The sequence below is a fragment of the Chiloscyllium plagiosum genome, chromosome 5 (genome assembly GCF_004010195.1).
Source record: "Chiloscyllium plagiosum isolate BGI_BamShark_2017 chromosome 5, ASM401019v2, whole genome shotgun sequence".
Taxonomy (NCBI): domain Eukaryota; kingdom Metazoa; phylum Chordata; class Chondrichthyes; order Orectolobiformes; family Hemiscylliidae; genus Chiloscyllium; species Chiloscyllium plagiosum.
In genome coordinates this window covers 110,721,099-110,734,575 of record NC_057714.1, presented here as the reverse complement: position 1 = coordinate 110,734,575, position 13,477 = coordinate 110,721,099, and the positions used below count along the sequence as shown (strand labels likewise).

At 46.8% G+C, this 13,477-nt stretch overlaps 1 protein-coding gene across 4 annotated transcripts in view; it reads right to left on the bottom strand.

Annotated features, from left to right (window-relative positions):
* The window catches only part of LOC122550139 (sodium channel protein type 2 subunit alpha-like), a 188,908-nt gene that overhangs the window by 119,447 nt on the left and 55,984 nt on the right, over positions 1–13,477 (bottom strand). For all 4 annotated transcript variants that reach the window (XM_043690780.1, XM_043690782.1, XM_043690781.1 and 1 more), the window contains exon 2: positions 4,019–4,471. In XM_043690780.1, the coding sequence (XP_043546715.1) occupies positions 4,019–4,471 (453 nt within the window). The remainder of the gene's footprint in view (positions 1–4,018; positions 4,472–13,477) is intronic.

Here is a 13,477-nt window from a genome sequence, read left to right as displayed (position 1 = left end):
CTCAAGGGCGGAGGAGCAGGAAGTGGAGGAGATGCGGTGGAGGGCACCGTCGACCACGTCGGGGGGGAAATTGCGGTCTCTAAAGAAGGAGGCCATCTGGTGTTTTCTGTGTGGAACTGGTCCTCCTGGGAGCAGATCCGGCGGAGGCGGAGGAATTGGGAATACGGGACGGCATTTTTGCAAGAGTTAGGGTGGGAAGAGGTGTAATCCAGGTAGCTGTGGGAGTCGGTGGGTTTGTATAAAATGTCAGTGTCAAGTCGGTCGTCACTGATGGAGATGGAGAGGTCCAGGAGGGGGAGGGAGGTGTCAGAGATGGTCCAGGTAAATTTAAGGTCAGGGTGGAATGTGTTGGTGAAGTTGATGAATTACTCAACCTCCTCGCGGGAGCACGAGGTGGCGCCAATGCAGTCATCAGTGTAGCGGAGGAAGAGGTGGGGAGTGGTGCCGGTGTAATTACGGAAGATGGACTGTTCTCCGTAGCCAACAAAGAGACAGGCATAGCTGGGGCCCATACGTGTGCCCATGGCTACCCCTTTGGTCCTCTGTGCCTGTGCTGGCCCTTTGAAAGTGCTATTCAATTTGTCCTACCCGCTCCCACCCACCCCCCGACTCATTTCCCATTCAAGCATTTATTGCATTTTATTTACCAAAGTTGTTAGCAAATCTGCACTGAACGATTTGTCTTGGCCTCACCTCTGGCTATAATATATTGATGTCCTCTGATTGCTACCCCCTTCCTCACCGCTGATATTCTCCATGACATTCAATGGTGTTACCATCACTGACGCCTTAACTACCAGCACCCTGGGGACACCATTGACCAGAAATGCAACTTGCTATTCCCCTTCACATTCAATGGTGTTACCATCACTGGATTCCCCTATGATCAAATCCTGGAGGGTTACCATTGATCAGAAACTCAATGGACTCACCACATAAACACAGTGACTACAAGAGCAGATCAGTGGCTAAGAATCTTGCAGTGAGTAACCCACCTCCTGACACCCCAAAGCCTGTCCACCATCTCCAAGGCACAAGTCAGGAGTGTGATGGAATGCTCCCTATTTGCCTGGATGGGAGCAGCCCCAACAACACTCAAGAAGCTTGACACCATCCAGGACAAAGCAACCCGCTTAATTGGCACCACATCCAAAAACATCCACTCCCTCCACCATCGATGCCCAGCAACAGCAATATACACTATCATTGATGCACTGCAGAAATTCACCAAAGATCTTCAGACACCACTTTCCAAATCGACGACTAGTTCCATCTAGAATGACAAGGGCAGCAGATACATGGGAACACCACAACCTCCAAGTCCCCCTCCAAGCCTGCACCATCCTGACTTGGAAAAATATCACTGTTCTTTCGCTGTCACTGGGTCAAGGTCCTGGAATTCCCTCCCTAATGTCAATGCGGGTCAATCCACAGCACATGGACTGCAGCGGTTCAAGAGGGCAGCTCACCACTACCTTCTCAAGGGGCAACTAGAGACGGGCAATAAATGCTGGACCAATCACCAAAGCCCACACCTCATGAATAATTTAAAATCTCTGAACGCTTCAAACCCTTATATGTCTTTATTAAATCTCCTCAGCTTCTTCTCCAGAGAACATCTTCAATTATGAGCAAATCACTGCCTGATGGCTCATGGCAGAGCAGAGAGAGGAGTTAGACCCAGAGTGACAACAGGCAAGAGGGGCAAATCCAACCCCACACTGTCGGTGTTACCCTGAACAACACACGAGTTGATCAGTGCCTCCTGTCTGTCAATCCTTAAAAAAGACATGAGGGGCAACTTTTTTTACACAGAGAGTGGTGTGTAAATGGAATGAACTTCCAGTGGATGCTGGCACAGTTACATTTAAAAGACATTAAGGTAAGTACATGTGTAAGAAATGTTTGGAGGGATATGGGCCAAGTGCAGACAGGTGGGACTAGTTTAGTTTGGGATTACGGTCGGCATGGACCGGTTGGACTGAAGGGTCTGTTTCAGTGCTGTTTGACTCTATGACAAATAGATATGGACCCAAATGTTAAGAATTTAAGAGTAGAGGTAGGACATTCAGCCCATCCTATCTGCTCTGCCATTCAATGATATCATGTCTGATCTGATTATCCTCACCTCCATTTTCTTGCCTTTTCCCCATACCCTTTGATTCTCTTCCTAATGTAACCGTGAGGGATAGCAAAACTTCGGCAGAGGCCAATCAGCCTGGTCCAGAACCAGGGCCTGGGGCAGGAGACCATCCCTGATAGTTAGTGAACCCAGGGAAGTGGCTGCTTAGCTCCTGTGGCTGGCTAGTTAGGGTGTGGTTTCTGAATAAGTGAACAGGCTGAATCCACTTCCCATTCTGACTGGCACAGACCTGCCCCCTTGCTTGTTCACGCTTGTTTTGGAGTTGTGCCCAGTTGTCTCTAAGAGAGCAAATTTCCTGGAATGGAGCCAAACCCTTACCTATACACAGGGAGGACATCCCTGAATCACTAGTCTTTGCATTCAACCAAAGATACAGTCAGCTGGGAGCGAGAGAAATGATGAATAACTCAGTCATAACAGTGCGGCTGTTCCTAATTACCAACAAATTCAATTACCCTTCCAATAGTCTGTCAACTGACAATAATCTCCCTTTAAAAATTAATCTCCACTCAAACAAATATTTGAGTATATGACCTGCACACAATATACAAGGCTATGTCGCAGCCGTTTATAGTGTCTCCGCTATTGTGGTGCTTTCATTGTCAGAACCCAGCTGCCGACCCCAGCAAGGGCCGGGGAGCTGTGCAAATATTTGCCTGATGCCGAGTACCTGCCCTCTGTACAATGGCAATGTTTTGCCAACTCATTGTTCCCCAGTCAATCGGCTGCCTGTCAGTTTCAGGTCAACTTGCTGGAGTCTCAGACTGAGCGGCCGACTAGGAGATCAAGCTCCTGGCCTGTGGATGTTCAGGCCGGCTGTGGGACCGTCGGATAAATGGGACTGAAGGGGAAAGAGGAAAGCAGGAAGGTGCAGGAAGCAAGGAAGATGTCATCAGGCCACCTGGAAAAACACACAGAGTTCCAGCATAAACCAACTTCAACAATGGGATCACAGGCCGCTCAGCATAGAATGGCTTCAGTCGAGAGTGTGGTGCTGGAAAAGCACAGCAGGTCAGGCAGCATTCGAGGAGCAGTATCTAGAGTCTGGTTTCCAGCATCTGCAGTCATTGTTTTTACCTCAGCACAGACAGAGGCCATTTGACCCATCACATCTGTGCCAGCCCTCTACAAGAGCTACTCAGCTAGTCTCACTACCTCGCTTTGGTCCTCTAGCCCTTTTCCCTTCAGGCACTTACCCATTTCCCTTTAAATGGTAATGTCACTCCAGAGCCTCAGGCTGGAGACGTAAATTCAAATCCCAGATTGCGCAAGTTGAATTTCAGTTTATAATTAAAAGCTAGATAAGTGGTGACTGTCAGGTGGGATTAAAAAAAAAACACCCATCCGGCATCTTTTAGGGAGGGAACTCTGCTGTCCTTACCCGGTCTGGCCTGCATGTGACTCCAGACTCACAGCAATTTGGTTGAGTCTTAACTGCCCTCTGGGCATTTAGGAACGGACAATAAATCAGCTGAGGAAGGGTCTCTGGACCGGAAACGGTAACCCTGATTTTACTTCACAGATGCTGCCAGATCAGCTGAGTGTTTCCAGCAACCTCCGTTCTTGTTTCTGATTTACAGCATCGGAAGTTCTTTTGGTTTTCCTCTGGATTGTTAGTCTGACCCCTGCAACTCCGAATGCAATGAGAAAACACTGGGGAATAGAAACTGTTCATCGGCAGTGTCTTTGTGGTCCTGTCACCAGATGGCAGGAGCTGCTGAAGAGTCAAATTAATTAACCTCTACTAAGTAATCTTCCACGGAGCCGGGCAGGAGGTGAAGGTATGAGCTTCAGAAACCCAGAACCCAAAGTCCCTTTCTTTCTCCCACCTGAAGAAATTGAAGAGCCCCAATCAAGAAAGGGCCATGTTCTTACCTCCTCGTTGACTGCCACTTCCGTGAAGGTGCTTTGTTCCTCCTCTTCGACAAACTCTAACTCCGGTTCAATTACTGCTATGGGCACGCCGTCGGCCATTTTGAAGTCATTGGCCATGGATTCGTTCATCCTGCCCATGGCCGTGCTGTTATTCCCAATACCACTGGCTGTCCCATTCCCGTCCTTGTACTCCAACTCTTTCCCTTTCTCGGTGCCTGTGTGATTGAAGACGTAGGTTGGGAGCTCCATCATGGCCTTCCCCTCCACTGAGGGCTCAGCCCCCTTGCAGAAGCTCTGGAAGGATTCGCCGATGGCCCTCTTTAGGTATCTGATGCCGCGATGGATGCGTGCCAAGGCAATCTGGAGATTGTTCATCTCCCCGTCCTCGTCTGGAGAGCTGAGGTTGTCTGCACTGAAGGAGCTCAGGAGCAAGGCAAGGAAGAGGTTGAGTACCTGGAAAAATGAGCGAAAGTTATTGGCATCTTCTCTTATTCTCAAATTATACCAGCAGTTTGCGGCTGGAAACTTTCTGCAGAACTTACGCTTGCGGTGTCAAGGCAAACAAGGCTGTTGGCCTAGTGCTGGGAAAATGGCAGTAGGTGCTTGTTTTTCACCAGCATTGACTTGATGGGCTGAACAGCCTTTTTCTGTACTGTGGACCTCTATGCCTCTATTACATCAAATTGATAGCACAGTGTGTGACCTTTTGGCCCAACTGGTCCATGCTGGAGTTTATGCCCCACACAAACCTCTGCCCAATCCTCCTTCACTTCCCTCTATCTGAATATCCTTCTGTTTATGACGTTACATTATATTCTATAGAAAGGATGTGATTGCACTAGAGGGGGTGCAGAGGAGGTTCACCAGATGTTGCCTGGGATGGAGTGAGTTGGCTCTGAGGAGAGACTGGATAGCCTTGGGGCTGTTTACCTCAGAGCAGAGGAGGGAAGGGGGAGGGACCTGTTTGAGGTGTATAAAGTTCTGAGGGGCATAGTTACAGTATACAGAATGAAGTCTTTCCCTTTAGTAGAGGGATCAATACAAAGGTAAGGAGCAATGTTTAGACGGGATTTGAGGAAAATGCTTTTCATCCAGAGGCTGGTGCATGTCTGGAACTCAGTGCATGCAAGTGTTGGTAGAGGTGAGAACAATTATCGAGTATTTAGATGAACACTTGAAAATCGTAGCATGCAAGACTATAGGCCAAGTACTGGGAAATGGGATGATAGTAGCTTGATGACCAGTCAGGACATAATGGGCCGAAGGACCTCTATAACTCTACTTTCTTTCACATGTTTATCCAGCCGTCCTTAAAAGCACTGTTCTATTCAGCTCAGCTACACGCTGTGGATACCTTTCAGACTTCCATTATTCTTCTGGTCTCTCTTGGTCTCATAGAATCCCGACAGTGTGGAAGCAGGCCATTCAGCCCATCAACTCCACACTGACCCTCGGAAGAGGGTCCCACCCAGACACACACCCTTCCAATCCCTGTGTTCGAGAAAATCTCCTCAAAAATCATTTCTGATGTATTTACCTCATTCCTTGAATAAGGAGACTAAAAGTGCACATAGATGTGATGTCAATAATGTCCTGTATAACTGAAGCATGCCATCTTTATTTTTATATTAAATTTCTCTTGTAATAAAAGATAGTGTTCTATGAGCTTCTTAATCATTCATATGGCTACAACATTTAGATCCCTTTGTCTCCTGGAATTCTGCAGCCTTTCACTGTTTAACCAATGATCTGTTTTTTGAATCTTCTTGACAAAGTGAGTAACTCCATATTTTCCCACGTGGACCCTATCTGTCTGAATTCACTCAGTCACTTAACCTATCTCCATCAATTTGCATCCTTATTATCTCATCTTTCATTTAGAGCTATGTGCTTGTCCTTCCCTCCCATCAAGGCAGGCAAAAGTGAGGACTGCAGATGCTGGAAACCAGAGTTTAGATTAGTATGGTGCTGGAAAAGCACATCAGGTCAGGCAGCATCCGAGGGGCAGGAAAATCGATGTTTTGGGCAAAAGCCCTTCATCAGGAATAGAGGCAGGGAGCCTCCAGGGTGGAGAGACTGGTGACCTGGGGGTTGCCGTGAGAGGGAGAGACTCACTGAGATTCTTGTGGAGAGAGGAGGAGAACTTCTTCAAGGTAGGCATCCTCGCAACAGGATTCGCAGTAAGGTTAAAATCCCTCCCATCAGTCATCAAAACGTTAAGGCCTAACACAGGCCTATGTGAGACTCCAGATACTACATCCTGCCAATCTGAAAAACACCCATTTATGAATACTCCACCTTTTGCCAGCCAGCCAATCTTCTTCCCATACCATTTTTTACTCAAAAACCCTGAGCTCCGACTTTGTGCAGTAACCTTTTATGTGGAACCTTGGCAAATACCTTCTGGAAATCCAAGGCCCATCCCCCTTACCCAGAGCACATGTTACACCTTCAAAGAATATCAATAAGTTGGTTAGGCATGACTTTTCTTTCACAAAAAGCATGCTGACCCTTTTGGAATCTCTCTCTCATTTGCCATCTCTGTTAAGATCCAGGAATAAAGTTCATCAGGACCAGGGTATTTACCAACCTGCAGCCCCAGCAGTTTGCTCAATACTACTTCCTTCTTGATTATAATTTGGTCAAGTTCCTTGCTTCCTTCAACCTGCTGAATTACTGCTATTTTTGAGGTTTCCATTGTAAAGACAGAAGCAAAATATTTCTTTATTACAAGCACCATTTCTTTATGATCCACTCGTAACATCCCATTCTCACCCTAAAGAACCAACACTCACTTTACTTCCTCTTCATGTATCTATAGAAACTCTTACTATCTGTTGTTACATTTCTAGTTTCCCCTCATACTCTCAATTATTAATTCTGATTAACATTTTAGTTAGTCACTTTGTATTCTGACCTTTAGGGAAACACAAATGAGGGTCCACCCCTTGGAATTTCTCTTTATTGTAGGAATAAAATATCTCAACTGCATTAAAGGTGCTACATAAGGTTGTTGTTGGAACCAACACACCACTCGGGGTAGGACGTAGTAGAAGACAAAAGGAAACCAACAGGACAAGAAGACTGTGGAGGTCATGGGTTCAAAGTAGCTATAGGAAGGACGTTGTGAAACTTGAAAAGGTTCGGAAAAGATTTACGAGGATGTTGCCAGGGTTTGAGCTATAGAGACAGGGTGAATAGGCTGGGGCTGGTTTCCCTGGAGCATCAGAGGCTGAGGGGTGTCCTTATAGAGGTTTATAAAATCATGATGGGCATGAATAGGGTGAACAGCAAAGGTCATTTTTCCCAGGGTAGGGGAGTCCAAAACCAGAGGGCATAGGTTTAAGGTGAAAGGGGCAAGATTTAAAAGGGACCTAAGGGGCAACTTTTCACACAGAGGGTGGTGCATGTATGGAATGAGCTGCCAGAGGAAGTGGTGGAGGCTGGTACAAGTACAACAGTTAAAAGGCATCTGGATGAGTATATGGATAGGAAGGGTTTAGAGGGATATGGCAAGTGCTGGCAAATGGATTAATTTAGGATATCTGGTTGGCATAGCCAAGTTGGACTGAAGGTTCTGTTTCTGTGCTGTACATGTCTATGGCTTATAGTAAAGAGTAGATTTGAGCTTGCTGACAAGAACAGCACTTAATCCATGGAATGATGACTCTAATTAAAAACCAACAGGATGGTACAATAAGCCGGGTTGTGGGCTGTGTGTTATAGATGACTGAATGAATATGGAATGACTCCTTCCTAATTATCTTGGGAAAGCTCCAATTACTCCCCATGAAAGCTTTAGTCTCTGCACTGACAGTCAGTGAAATGATATCAAGGGTAAAACATTCATCAGTTCACTGCACACAGTTTCTTGTAATCGCTGACTGGACATGGCTGACCGTGCCTTAACCCAACATACAGAATGCACCTTCCATCACCCTCTATCCCCTGTTTGCTCTTCAGTCAGTGCTTTATCAAGTGTCTGCCCTCAGCTACCTGCCCCCTGTCTGTTATTCTGCTTGGAATTCTCATTGATTGATGTGGTGGGGGGAGGGGGGAGGGAATTGGTTGCAGCTTGTGGGCCAAGAGGAAAATCAACTACAAGAAGCATCTTCAAGACGTTGGTCAGTCAGCTCCTGGTAAAAACACTTCTGGTAGGAACAAGGGAAATGATTAAAAAACACCAAGGGAAAGGATTTTCATACAGAACTGTTCAGTAACAGCTGCCAGTCTTGGGATGCAGTTGTAGTATCCCCATCTCTGAGCCAGGAAGCCTGGATTAATGTCCCACTTACTCCAGATATGTGTCCTAACATCCCTGAACCTGTCGGTTCGAAAATTGGTGAATTCCTGCTTTAGATATTGAGGTGCAACAGGCGAGAGACCCCACCTGAGGGGTGTTGATGTTGGTAATTATTTACTTCAAGCTGAGGGTGGGAGTCGTGGGGGGTGGAGAAGGGGTGGGAACGATCAGTCTCCAGTTTGTGCTGGTTTAGGAGTCCCCTGGATTGTTCTGAGACTGGGACATGTTTCACTGGAGCACAGGAGGTTGAGGTGTGACCTTGTTGGGGTTTATGTAATCGCGAGGGGTATCATTAAGGTGAATGGCAGGTGTCTTTTCCTGAGGGCTGGAGATTTCGAGGCCAGGGAGGGCATATTTTTAAGGTGAGAAGGGAAAGATTTAAAAAAGGACATGAGGGGAACCTTTTTACACAGAATGTGGTTCGTGTGTGGGATGAAGGTCCAGAGGAAGTGATGGATGCGGGTACAGTGACAATGTTTAAAAGACCTTTGGATAAGTATATGAATAAGAAATGTTTGGAGGGATATGTGCCAAGTGCAGGCAGGTGGGACTGGTTTAGTCTGGGATTATGTTCGGCAGGGACTGATTGGATCTAATGGTCTGTTTCAGTGTCGAATGACTCTATGATGCTGATAGAAATGGTTTGCTTAAATACATTACAAAGCAGGTAGGGATGACAAAAGACAAAAAGTCCCTTGGCCTGCTCTGACCTTAGATTTCCAGAATGCAAACTTCACCCTCCTTGCGAGATTACTCTTTGTCTGTCTGAACAGGGAGGCCAAGTTGACATCTTATATCCCCTCATACATGATCCAAACTCAGCCAATGGAGCAGGTGGGAAGGTTGGGTGAGGACTGTTTGCATGCCCACACTGCCCGGCCTTCCCCAGCCTCTTTCCTGCCAGGAGCTTTAATTACTACCATGTTCACACACCAGAGATACTTACACACCTTGGGACGTGCAGCAAAACAAAAGAAGAGATGTTAAACTGACCACTTTCTACAGTTTAATATCCTCTTAGTGCTCTTCTCTGTGCCACCACATTTAGCCTCAATTGTTTCTTCAGGTAGAGAATTCCACAGGCACACTGGGTGAAGAAACGTCAGCTCTTTTCAGTCCTAATGGGCCTACCCCATATCATTACCCCTGGTCCTGGACTCCCTGGTCATTAGGAACATCCTTCTTGTCTTTACTCTGTCTGGCTCTGGTAGAACTTAGAGGTTTCTGTGAGATTCCAACCCTCATTCTCCTAAACTCCTTTGAATATTGTCCTAATCGATCCAGTGTCTCTTCAGTCCTGCCATCCCAGGTTCAGAAATCTGGCTCAGAGGAGGAAGGAGGGCCCATGGCCGCTATGGTGTGTTCCCTCACCTGACCTCCTTTTCTCTCACTCTCCCCAGATCAAAGATATGTCTCCCCCACTGGCCTCTCCCTAAAACACCGATGTGCCTTGTTCCAGAAGTTTCCTTAGGCCCCTGCTAACCCCCTGACTGACCACTCGCCATCAAGGCAGAGTGCTGTGCACTGGCCAACACTGGGCATTTGTGGATGGTCATCCAAGCAAGGTCCAAAACCTCCTGTGCCACACGCCCGATGGGTGGTCCGGGTGCCTCTTGGTCAGTCCAGACCCTCCACCTCTCAACACGCACCAGGAGTTAATACCAGCCTGACAGGCTGCCTCACTCCTGCCTCTGCATTACTTGTGATATTATGATTGGCTAGCTTATGGCAAAACCAAGGCAGCACGGAAAGAAAAGCCCTTGCATTTACGTAGCGCCTTTTTAACCGATCAAAGCCTCCAGGTGCATCTCACAAGGGGTGATCGCAAGCCCAACTTTGGCAGGTGAAAATAGAAAGCAGGTCATAGCAGTAAGTTCTGAGGGACATCGAGGAGGAGGACAGAGAGGTTCAGTGTGGGGCATCTCCAGAGACTTGGCTCCATGTAGCTGAAAACATGTGGCCATCCTATGGAAACCGGGGAAGCTCGGGGGACTGGAGTTGTAAGAGGGCAAATACTCTGGAGGCCTAGATGCAAATACAACATCACAATATTGTTGTGGAGCTGAAAGAGACCATTCAGCCCATCGTGCCTACTCTAGTTCTAATACCCCATGCCAATCTCCTGCCTCATACCAATCTCCTGCCTTTTCCCCATATCCCTGTGCACCATTTTACCCAAATAACCATCTAATGGTCCCTTGAATGCCTCAATTGAACCTGCCTCCACATTTCCAGGCAGCGCACTCCAGACCCCAATGGAATGGAAAGGTTTACTTTCACATAGAATAGAAGAACCCCTACAGTGTGGAGACAGACCATTTGGCCCAACAAGTCCACACTGACCCCTTGAAGAGTAACCCAGCCAGATCCATTCCCCTCACTTATTACTTTTCATTTACCCCTAACCTACATATCCCTGAACACTATGGGTAATTTATCATGACCATCCACCTGACCTGCACATCTTTGGACTGTGGGAGGAAACCGGAGCACCCGGAGGAAACCCACACAGACATGGGGAGAATGTGCAAACTCCAAACAGACAGTCGCCTGAGGCAGGAATCGAACCCAGGTCCCTGGTGCTGTGAGGCAGCAGTTTTATCCACCAAACCTTCTCATTTTTGCTCTTTGAACATGCTGGAAGTGCTTTTCCCTGCCTAATCTATCGAGCCTGCTCAGAATCTCCACCAAATCTCCTCTCAGTTTCTCTCCAAGGAGAACAACCCCAGCTTCTTCAACCTATGGACGGTTTCTTATTCCTGGAGCCATTCTGGTAAATCGCTTCTGCACCCTCTCTAACGCATTCACATCTTTCCCATAATGCTACACCCATACCTGCACACAATACTCAAGCTGAGGTCTTATCCAAGTTCAACACTGACTCCATTCTCTGGCCCATATTAATAAAGCTGAGAAGACTGTATGCCAGAGCTGGGGGGAGTCAGAGGTCATGAGGGGGATTAAACACAAACGTATCACAATGGATGTCCCCTGACTGAGTGCTGTTGGCCAAGGTGTGAATCAGAGAGCCACCACATGCACAAGGCAACACAAGACAGCTGCAGCTTTGGTGAGTACTTGGCATGTTAGTTGTATTCCACGTGAATTTGCAACTGTCTGACCTTCCTTAATCTTTCAAGATCTTCATCTGACAATGAAGAGGAACAGAACCTGACATTTTTACAAAAGCAGCTCATTTGAAGTCGACAACGGAAAGGAAACATTAAATGTCCTTTTTGTGTTAACAATTAGTAGCCATGGAAATCCATTGCTCTCTATAGGTGTGGGTGAGCTTAGGTGAGTGACCAGAGATTTGTTCAGCTTTTAATTGATTTTATATTAATATAATTCGCACAAGGCATTACTGATGTTGGCATAAGACAGTCTGAGTAATTAAATCTTGTATTTTTTGAAAAATTTGGAGGATTCGTGAGAAGAATGTGCTTTATTAGATTAGATTAGATTCCCTACAGTGTGGAAACAGGCCCTTCGGCCCAATAATTCCACACCGACCCTCCGAACAGCAACCCACCCAGACCCATTCCCCTACATTTACCCCTTCACCTAACACTATGGGCAATTTAGCATGGCCAATTCACCTAACCCGCACAGTTTTGGACTGTGGGAGGAAACCAGAGCACCCGGAGGAAACCCACGCAGACACGGGGAGAATGTGCAAACTCCACACAGACAGTTGCCTGAGGCAGGAATTGAACCCGGGTCTCTGGCGCTGTGAGTGAATTAAACCACTTCCACCTTCAATGTACAGAGAAAAATGCCAGGCGGTGTATTTGGTGAGGCAGGAATTCTCTCGCTGACAGCACTGTGGGTTTATCCGCAAACACGAACTGCAGTGGTACAATAAAGAGCTCACCACCACCTTCTGAATGGACAGATGAGAAGTGCTGGCCCAGCCAGTCACACCCACACCCCATGAGTGAATAATAAGAATAAACTGGGTCAGTATTTGGAGGAACCGCAGCCATCCAGTCAATGATTTAAGAACCTAACACCTGAACTCTGTGACCCTGAAGACTGCAGATTCATTCTGTTTGTTCAAGAGTTTATAGGGCCCCACAAGCCTGCTATGCTTTTCAAAATGATGATAGCTGATCAACTATCACGATCTGTGCAAGAATCTAGAAGTCATCCATGGCTCAAAGAATTGCACATTTGCCTCGTGGAATCATACAGTACAGAAGAGGCTCTTCGTCCCATTGAGTGTGTGTTGACCTGTCTACACTCTCCCACCCTAGGCCCATAGCCTTGAATGTTATGATATCTCAAGTGCTCATCCAAGTACATTTTAAAGGTTGTGAGGTTTCCCACCTCAACTACCCTCCTGGGCAGTGCCAGACCACTACCTCCCACTGGGCGTCAAACTTTTCTTTTCAAATCCCCTCTAAATGTCCTGCCTTTCACTTTAACATTACGTCTCCTTGTCTTTAACCCTTCAATTAAGGGGAACTGTTGCTTTCTATCCAACTTGCCCATGTCCCTCACAATCAGACCCCCTCTCCACCTACCCTGCTCCAAAGAAAGCAACCTGAGCTTATCCCGTCTCTCTCCATCGCTGAAATTTTCCATCCCAGGAAACATCCTGGTGAATCTCCTCTGCATCCCCTCCAGTACAATCACATCCTTGCTATGGTGTGCTGACCAGAACTGTGGTCTCACCAACAGTTCTATACAGTTCCAATATAATCTTCTGCTCTTATAATCTGTGTCTTGACTGAAACAGACACATGTCCTGGATGACTTCTTTACCACCCTATAAATTGGTTCTTCAGGTATCTGTGGACAAGCACCAAATATCTCTGAGTTCCTCTGAGCTTCCTAGTGTCCTGCCATCCATTGAGTGTATGGGAGAAACAGAATGTGAGTGTGAGAGAGAATGTGAGGGTCAAACAGACAGAATGGGAGTTTTGGCAGACAGATTGTGCATGTGTGTGAGAGAGAGAATATGTGTATGCAATAGGGTGAATGTGAGTGTGAGAGAGACACTGTGTATGTGTGAAAGAATGTGAGTGTGTGAGAGAGAATGCGAGTTTCAGAGAGAATGTGAGTGAGAGAGAGAATGTGAGTCTGTGAGAGAGAATGTGAGTGTGTGAGAGAGAGTGTGAGTGTGTGAGAGATGATGTGAGTGTGAGAGAGAA